Source organism: Thermobia domestica, chromosome 10 (assembly GCF_964235325.1).
Source record: "Thermobia domestica chromosome 10, izTheDome1.hap1.1, whole genome shotgun sequence".
In the NCBI taxonomy this organism is placed as follows: domain Eukaryota; kingdom Metazoa; phylum Arthropoda; class Insecta; order Zygentoma; family Lepismatidae; genus Thermobia; species Thermobia domestica.
Genome location: NC_137463.1, coordinates 81806971 through 81817225, shown reverse-complemented (window position 1 = coordinate 81817225; position 10255 = coordinate 81806971). Strand labels below are relative to the sequence as shown.

Sequence of the window (10255 nt, the reverse complement as noted above, 5' to 3'; positions counted from 1 at the left end):
TTAGGTACCATCCCGGCATTTGCCTGGTAGAAATGAGGAAAACAAATCTCACTGAGGATGGCTGACCTGAATATGCTTTTACAATTTTTCAACTGAGTGTCCCCACCAGGAATCGAGAGCGATAGCGACTACGCTACGCGGGGCCACTTAAATCTCTAGTGTTCTATCTTGTTTGTTCTCTGATCTCAAAGACTCTGTCCTGGCTGCCTACAAGAACTGGCATGTGATCAATTTAATAACACTTTCTCCTGAAGCACTATCTCAACATTCTTCCTTCTTTACATCTTGAAACTAAACTTAATCTTATAACCAAATTACATAGAACAAATTTTAAAAATCACTTGTTTGGTTTTGTTGTCATGTTCCTAAATGTTCGTGTTTCTTCAGCCATGAAAGCAGACTCTCCATTCTACTTCCAGGTCGCAAGCAACTATCATCCGATGTTAACTGCTCCTGAATTTTTTTCTTTATAATTCCCGAACCACCTGACTAGACTTGCATAATCCTCCTTCTTACAGTTTTTTTTTTTTTTTTTTTTTTTTTTTTTTTTTTTTTTTGCCTGCAACTGATTATTCCAATTTTCTGATGATCTGCTGGTCCTCATCGAAACAGTCAATATTGAAGTTCTCCTTCAGGGCGGAAGGTTCAAACTCCGAAGTTCATATTAATTCAAGTATTTGTCTACATAAATTAATATGGTAAATGCTTATTTTTGCATTGTATCTTGCTCAAGGTGGGGTTGAAATCCCGAAACCTCCCTTGCGTACACTACTGTTACATGACTTACATTCGTGATCTCAAAAGTAATTAGGTAATCTTAAACTATTAATAGTTAAGATGTAACTATGTAATAAACTGAATTTACCTCTTCAATCCATATGACTGGCAATACGATATCAGGGAATTTTGACACAGCGTGTATATACGGGTTGCGGTCAACTTTAATGTTTATTTGAAGTCTGCCTTTTGCTTCCACAGGTACTCCAAGTCTCTGCAAAAATAAGTAAATAAACATTGTATTTATTTACATAAAATATTTTATAGTTTCTAAGTATATTATAATGTTTCAAAGTATGTAGTGTTTTACACTGTACGTATTTACCATTGTTTCATACCATTGTATCCCTAATGTTTATTGTAGAACACTATTTCTCTAGAAAATAGTTATCAAATTTTACGAGTAAATATTTTTCTGCAAATGATCGATACACACGTACTTCTTTGGTCATTTGGTCATACTGATTTTATTATCAGTATGACCCTGTCAATTCTGGCTAAGATGTTAAGTCTCTGGGTTGTGTGTGTGTGTGCCGTTCTGACAAAGCAGTCGCTAGCAGTGGTAAAAATACAGTCCTTCACACACCCAGACACATCCAATTACAGTGAATTTAAGTTACAAGAGCATGAGGACTAAGAGAGAATATTAAATTCTTTTATTACTAGTTAACACTCTTTCGCTCCCCAACTGCTATATGCAGAAATAAGTTCTTACAAGTTATTTGAAACCTAACTTTAACAGATGTTTGATTTGCGTTATAATCTCCCAATCTTTGCGTATTTGATAATACTCAAATCAAAATTAAATAAATAAAGACCTTGAAATAGCTTCATTTAGTGATGGGAAAACTACGACCCGCAGAGCAGATGCGAGATTCTGAAATTTCTATCCGGCCCGTGACATGATTCATACGAATTTAACTTGACTTCTAAGAATTATGGCATCAGTTCAAATCAGGTATGAGAAACTTTTAGAATTGCATTACAGTTTCATTCGTCATATTCTCCTTTATAATCTTTCGATTAGTAGCACTCCGTATTATTAAAATGCTACAATAGCAATAAAAAGCGCCTGAGTTCCAACCTATAACTTTAGCTTTCAAATCTTTCAGTTACGGTTGTGTGTGATTTCACGTTTAACAGAGACAAACATAACATTTTGAATATGTATACTTCAAATAAATTAGTTAAATACGTCATTTTCATAAAGTTTATGTTTTAAAATTATTGTTCAAAGCCTTTGTATTTTAATAAGCCTTCTTTAAACTCAATGCACGTGAATTGCGCTGCCATCTTCCGAGTTCTTTTAAACTATATGTTGTGGACGTTTATGTGTTTGTGGTCAATCCTTTCGACAATGAGATCTCGGAAACTACAGGCTCTAGAAAGATGACGTTTTCACTGATCGATTGCAAATTTTATGTAGATTGTCCAGTTCTAATTGAATATTTAAAAAACATGGCTACTATTTCTTTATTACATTTTTACGTGTACATTGCAAGTGTTGAAATTAAGAAAAACTAAAGCATCATATCCTACGCATTATATATTCCAACACCACATTGCTGTATATAGGGGTTGTATATGTCTCAGGCGTTTGTTTCATGGGCAAATAATGAAAAAGGAAGGATAACCATTTCTAAAGTCTAAGATGAACCATTATTTTTGCAGTGTTTTGCCCAATGAACACCATATATAAGTGACACTATAATTAATTGTGTATATAATGTATTTACTTATTACATACTGCATGCAAGAAGAAAGAAAACACTAGTCATACATGAATTAGAAACTACAACCGGAAGTAGGCTCAAATCTTGCAAACGGGTGCGAGGTATTGAGAAAAAATAATCGAAAAAAAGTCTTCCATTTATGAACACCTTAGCTTTTTTTTTATCAATACGTCTTTCACTTGTGTCTGTAAAGGGACATGTACAGATGTTGTGAGGAATGAGAAGGAGATTTATGCTCATATGCGAATGATGCGCTGTGTAGAAAGCGCAGGTTCAGCTAGTATATATAAAGTAAAATGTACCATTATATTAGACCACTTGAAGTTCTTTGACACTCTTGAAAAACAAAAAAACAAAACAAAAAAAAATGACCATCACTGCCTTAAATTATTTATGGTCACACTGTTATTTTATTTGTTTCCACCATATTCTGAGAATTTTCTTCCGTTCCATTTTTTCATATGGCTTAGCAATTCATTTGATGATAACATTTACCAATATTGAAAAATATATGTACCACAGATAATTATACATGTCATTCTTAACAGTGTTGAATAGCTGTGCCATTTTAAATTTTTTTAGCCCATTGATTTAGATGGGAATTATTTTTTCTGTTTTCTTTAGAACGAATTGGAATTTTAATGGTTTTATTTTACCGATATTCTCTTCACATCCATATATAAACGTTCATTAATTCGTAAAATTAAATTTAGTTATATGCAAAAGTGCCGATTTCTCTTTGGGGGAGCCCATTCAGGTGCAGAAGGCATATATGATGATTTTAATACAAATTGCATTCAAATTATGCCAAATATTGTATATTCATAAATAAAATTAGGGGCCCACATGAGCTTTGGGGTCCCGGGCCCACTCGGCCCCCAGGAACGGTGCCCTTGGTAATATGTAATTTTAATAATTTAAATAATTTATTTCTTAAACATAAATTAAACATAACTTTCTTACAAGGCTGTTTATATTCTTTATTATAAATTAGCGAGAAATGTTACAGTTTCGGAAGTATATCACTTCCTTCTTCAGACTACTATTCCAACTGAAATCATAGATAACATAACATAATTTGTTATCTCTACCAAATTATGTTACGTTATCTATGATTTCAGTTGGAATAGTAGTCTGAAGAAGGAAGTGATATACTTCCGAAACTGTAACATTTCTCGCTAATTTATAATAAAGAATATAGACAGCCTTGTAAGAAAGTTATGTTTAATTTATGTTTAAGATGGACACAAGGCCTTTTTATAAAAATAAATATATTTCTATGTATACGATAAACTTAGTAAATAAAAATTTAAATTATTTATAGATGCTAAAAAAATTAAATAATCAATTTTAACTAAAGTCATATAAAACGTATATATAATAATGCAAATTCATTTTGACACCAGAAATGAACGTTGAATTGAACTTTTAAGAACAAATCAGTGAAACTATATGATTATTATTCCATTTCATTTCAGGAAAGATAGAAAAATTTCCGATATAAATCAATGGAAGAAAAAAATTAAAAATGGTAAGTACCAGAGACCATTAAGTGTGAAAGCATTCAAACCTTTCTTCTTTACGTGGTAACAACTAATATATCACACATTGTTGCTGAACTGTTGCAAAATTTATTAAATAGATAGTGTTTGCCTTTTAAATCTAATACTAGAAATTTTAAACCCCTTTCATTAAATGCCTGCTCACATTAGCAAACTTGAAAAAAAGTATTTAGAGCGCGTGACCAATTCATCACAAAGAAATAGGGTCATTTACAAATATTTTTTTTTAAGTGATAGTGAACGCTAATAACATCTTAATTGAAGAAGCTTGTTATGTCTTTTTTTATTTAGAGAAAGCTTACATATAATGTGCGCAATTAGTTCAGGAAGATACACGCATTGCAGTTTCCTATGCCTTTCTTTTACTTCCTATGCCACACATAGTACGAGCTGTATTCCGTAATAACATGTTTATTATAAGTTTTGAAAGTATATTATATCGTAATGCTTACTTGAAAATGTTTGTATACTTTTCTTATATACTGTTCATTTTTGGGGAATGTATTAGAGTTTAGCTTACACGTTTCTTGGAAATTCTATAACGTTATTAACGTTTAACGAAAAACAAATGTCTGAAGTGAGATATTTACCAATCAATATCTCTTATTGAGCTGAACAAAAGACATACGACATTCTTATATTTAGTTTTGGAGGAAATCAAGAAAAAGGAATATTTTTTGTAAACCTAAAAACTGATGCTACTTTCTCTCGTATTGTGCTATGAACACTTGCTCAGCTTGAACACTGACGGTAAGATTGATAGTAACCTGGAGTAAATGTGAGGGGGAACGCGGGGGATGTCATTCCCCACTTACAAAAATTATCTATGGTGTCCCTCCACTTTTTAAAAAAAAATAATGGGCAAAGGGACGACGTAACTTTTACCCTTGATAGTAACATAAAATTAATTACTATATTAAAAAAAAAAAAGACCTGGTTAGATAGAAGCCCTGTCTCTATCAAGGTTGGACATTTTGTATGGACATTTTTATTTTACCCCTGACATTAGAATTGTTCATTTGAATTATGCTAATTGAATTGAGTAAGGGGAGGAGGAGGGGAGAGAGAAATATCTAAACACTGTTGTGACGTAAAGAAATTTTTCTTTGTAAATTATGTCACAACGTAATGACAATAATATACTGTTATGTAAAATGAAATAGTAATTACAATTGTCTAATGATACCCTTGAGGATTCCCGTCCTTGATTACCATGAGAAAATGATTGTCTTTTGTTATTTAAAATAAAAATCATAGAAGTTACGAAGGTTGCAAATTGTCAATTTACAATGGGAAAAAAAAAGATGAACATTTATTGCTGACGTATAACGTTTATTAAAATTTGTATTACACTTCATTACATTAGCCTTAACAGCTTCATTCACTTTCATACTTTTTTTCTAAAGATATATTACTAAATAATTAATATATTTTTATACATAGTATCAAACATTTGCTCATTTAATTTACGGTATTTAGATATCTGCAGAATTTTTCTCAGGTAAACGTATAGTATTTAGGAGTTTGTGCTAAATATTTGCACACGTGAATGTATTATTTAGGCACCTGGACTAGAAGTTTGCTCATGTGAACACATTTAAACATTTACACTAAAAGTTTGCTCACTATGCACTGATGTGAATTATTAGTTTGATATCTAGTGGGTGATGGAGTCTCCATTAGATTTAATTAAAACCCTCAATAGTTCGTTTTCGGACACCTAAGATTTTTGTATTATATTCCAGATTTTTAAAGCAATAATAATAATACCCATGCCGTAACTATTTTTTTCTATTATCTGAACATGAGCTATTAGTAACTTATAATACTAAAAAGAAAGACAACGTATTATAAAAGTAAACAATATTTTCAGATGCAATTGCTGAAATGTTTAATGAAATAGCACAATTAATTTTATTGTACTTACCGGTTGTAATTTGATGTAGAATTCGTGTTTTTCCTTATCCGGACTCAGCCCTTCAACAGCTTCTAGCAGTGATGGATCAGAGTTGTAAAAATGAGGAAATGACAGAAACAGCGGCGCGTCTGTAAAAATTTGAAATAACAGTGAATAAATAAATAAATTATACCAGATAAATAATTTTAAACAAAGATGATTACAATCATTAAAATCTTTTTAAGGAAAATGAAATATTTAAGTTTTACGTCCCGCAGTTATACCGCGTAGGCTAAAGGACACTGTGATGATGAGGAATAAATGAAATGGTGGAAGGAAGAAAGTGGGAGGAAAAGGGAGAACATTGAGAAAACCCACGCAGCACACGGTGTTTGCCTACCACAAAGTTCATTTGGCGATAGTGGGATCGAACCCAGGACCCCATTCACCAGAGGTGAACGCTCTACCACTGAGCCACCGAGGCCCCCATAGTTTTATTAAGGAACTAGGATGTAACTAACAGTCTGGTCGATCACAGTCCGAAGTGTAATCCCACAAATTACAATATTTTTTGCTCCCTCTGAGTGTAGATTGTGCTGCGAGAAATAAGATTATTTGCTCTGATAATAGATTACTGTAAGTTAGATAGTACAATAATAGGAAATAACTTTCAATTTCTATAAACGCATTTTAATTCAACGAATAACCATGCAATTTACTTTCCTTGTTCGTGGTTCGATAGGTTAAAATTCCCTTTGTGGAGCGTAAATGTTCCCTCTTTCTAATTGTATTTCTACGTAATCTTCTTGCAAGAGTGATTTTCAAACAACTATGAACCTGGAATGGATTGTTGATGTATCTTGTATAGTATTCTATAGCCTTATACTATATGGCGAAGTGGTAGGTCTCTGTTTTTAATTCCACCGCAGATAATCCAAATAAAGTTTCTTCTTGTCTATGCGTATGTTCTAGGAATAGGTTTCCAGTCTATTTTCCCTCTAGAAATGAATTTCCATTCTTTGTTATGACCACGTAAGTGGAGCTTATCGTGATGTTGATCCATCCATCCGTTACTCCACGCGGTAACTCTTGAACGGAAGCGATTTTTTTTTCTTTTTCAATAGATAGCTTGAGCGTTTATCTCGCTTGAGTTTGTTATCGTTGGTAGTAGAAGTTACACATTTCGACATTAGGTAGCAGCACATCCTCAAGTGGTTGACACCTACCGGACGAAATTGAAACTTCTAGCGTGTGTGTGTGATCCCTTTCTACTGTCTACAATTTCTTTCTCTTCTAGCTCCATTCTGTAAACACTGCAAATTCCATACTTTCATCATTGCTTTAGTACTATATATGTCTTGCTCGCGCGTAAGATCTGAGTTCAATTTTAGACGGATATGCATTTATTATTACTCAACATTTCATTTACCTATAAGGCAGTTTTCTTAGTAACTTGTGCTTACTTTACTGGCCTGTCACGACGACACTTCAAATTGGGAACACACTGCATTAGGCGAATGCCGAGATTATGCCTTTAAATACTTCTACAACTTTCTATTTTATCTCTCTCTTAAATACTTCCATTACATATAAAACTACCTTATACGTTCTATATCTGTAAATCTGATATAGATAAATAAAACTTACTTTTAATAAGTTTCTAATTATAGAATCTTTTTCTAAAGCAAAACCGATCTCTATGCAGTATTTTTTTTTTTTTTTTTAGATTACGTCCAATAGTTCTACTTTTTAAGCTACGATAAGAGATGATAATACGAAATGAATTTTAAAGTAACACACATTAATCCTTGTTCTGGGCGGGATTCGAACCCGCGATTTGTGGTCGCCAGCCAAATGCCTTAAGATCAGTCATTTCCAAATCTCCCAAGTATATAATGTAGGAATTAGCTTTTACAATCAAGAGCGAAGAGAAAGAGAACAGGTTGAGGGGAAAAAACGGGGGGAAGGAACGAAGTACATGAAATGGAATGAAACAAAATCAGTCATGAATCCAGGATTGGTCTCCTACCAACCTAGCTTTGCTGCCTTCCAATGGCGAATCTACAAGATAAAAACTGTGAGGGCCCAGATTATGATAGTTATATCACGAGTTTATTATAAACTTTCAAAAAATATAAATAATAGCTTAAATGATCTTTTTCACTCAAAAAAATGGTAATGGTTAGACCCCTCGGTCCCGGGCTAGATCCACCACTGTTGCCATCTACTTGTTCTGTGCGAGTAGCTTAAGAAATCAAGCAGCAAACTGAGACAGTGTGCAGTAGCCAGTTGGAATGACTTCCTTATACAGTTTAACCATGATAATGTCGTCTTTAGATAACAGTTAAGTTAGGTTCTCCACTTAATATAATTGTAAGACTATAACTCAAGTATCATAAAAAATATATATATTCACTTAGAAATTACATAAATTTTACATTCTATTTATAGTCGCAAGCACAAATCAAATTCATTTCTTTTTGATTTGTGCTTGCGACTATAAATAAAGTAAAAAGGGAAGTATATTTATTTTTCTCATGCGTTTTGTGTATACAATTGCTTCGTAACCTTCCGGACAGGTCAAAACGCTATCAAGGTTACATTAATATGCATATAAACAAGATTTCTGTGTATTTGGCCTCAAAAAAAAAAGTTTTCTTTACCACATATAACATCTATAGGAACGAGAGGGCTATATTTTCTGTGTGTGTGTGTGTGTGTGTGTGCGCGCACAGGTATACAATAGGTAGTGATTAAACTTTCAAGGTAAATAGGAAGTACTTCTCCCCCCTTTTTTTATTCTATGTACAAAGAATATAACGTAAATGCAATGTATTTTATCTTCAAGGGTGCATGGCAATAAGTAATTCTTATACGAGCAATCACCGCCACTCTTCGTGTTACGTAACTCTGGAACAACAACATTCCGAAGATGGCTCACACAAGAAATAAAAAAGAAAAGACAAGAATGCCAGAGAAAAAAATATAGTAGCACCAATACCGATAGTTAAAATATAAAAAAAAGAAGAGAAACAGGAAAGTAGTGGCAGGTATGTTGGAAGTGCAAGTAAATACTTAATATTCACCACTCATCTATCCCATGCTGAATAGCACAAACTTGTGAAGTTTTGCATACGCGAGAACGTCTATCCAGGTTATGCTGGGAATTCTGTTCTCTTTTCAAGGTTTCAAATGTCATAAGACATATACGAACAAAGAATACTGTTTCTCATAGAATCTATTTTTATTTCAACATGTTTCACAGGTGAAAATTAGTATTTCCTTTTATTACCCTCTACAGAAGTGACGCGTAAGAGTAATTTCATTTTCTTTGTTAAAAGGGAAATGTCATATATAAAATATTAAACTAAGCTGTTTGCAGTAACATTGGAATAACGTTAGATTTAGTGCTGTCCAAATTCTGGAGCCTGACTCTGAAGCACAAGCGCTGTAAGTGGATAATGAGCCGGAGCCACCCGAACCCCACTGACTTAATAAGCTGTAATAAAATATATATATATATATATATATATATATATATATATATATATATATATATATATATATATATATATATATGTATATATATATATATAATATGGGTAGATCCTCTATATCTTCATTCTATTAACTCAATGAAGCCAATAAACAATGGAGTATCTGTCAGAGCACCGAGTTTGATTGACTACTATCGTTTCCGCCATGTTTATTGGCTCAAAACATTGAGATCTCATTGGGTGGAGTGGGCAGAATGGGGTGTGGCGAATCTGTGACGTATAGCTTCACGATTTCGTTATATAGGCTGAGCCTCTATTTTATAGCATCCTTGAGTTTGAGACTGCTGAGGATAGCTAGCGGGCGCCCAATGACGTAAATGGCGCAAGATAGAACTTTCACAAGCTCTATGGAGGAGAGAGAGCCCGAGCTCAATCGAATGAAAATCTGAACTAGGTGAGCCTCATTGACATCAGTGAATGGGAGGCCTTTATGAGGATAGTGAACCTTTAGCGTGAGGCTCATACGGATCAGTGAGCGAGGATAGAGGACAGTGATCCTTGAATAACGTAGACCTCATTGAGATTAACATACAATATAGTCATAAAAGATAAGGTGTATTCGAAAAATTATTCTTTATTGAAATGCATATTAAAAACAAGCATTTTTTATTGAACTATAGAGAACAATAATTTTAGAAATGATCAAAAAAAAAAAAAATGGATCAAAAGATTGGGGTCTTGGCCAAGAATTGTAGAAATAATCCCCCAAAAAATGCATCAAAAGATAGC

The 10255-nt window shown here is 33.1% G+C and overlaps 1 protein-coding gene across 1 annotated transcript in view; it reads right to left on the bottom strand.

Moving 5' to 3' along the window:
* The window catches only part of dsb (scavenger receptor class B member debris buster), a 134819-nt gene that overhangs the window by 4600 nt on the left and 119964 nt on the right, over window positions 1-10255 (bottom strand). The window contains exons 7-8 of the mRNA XM_081728164.1: window positions 6000-6118; window positions 866-991 (exon numbers count right to left, since the gene is read on the bottom strand). Of these exons, the coding sequence (XP_081584290.1) occupies window positions 866-991; window positions 6000-6118 (245 nt within the window). The remainder of the gene's footprint in view (window positions 1-865; window positions 992-5999; window positions 6119-10255) is intronic.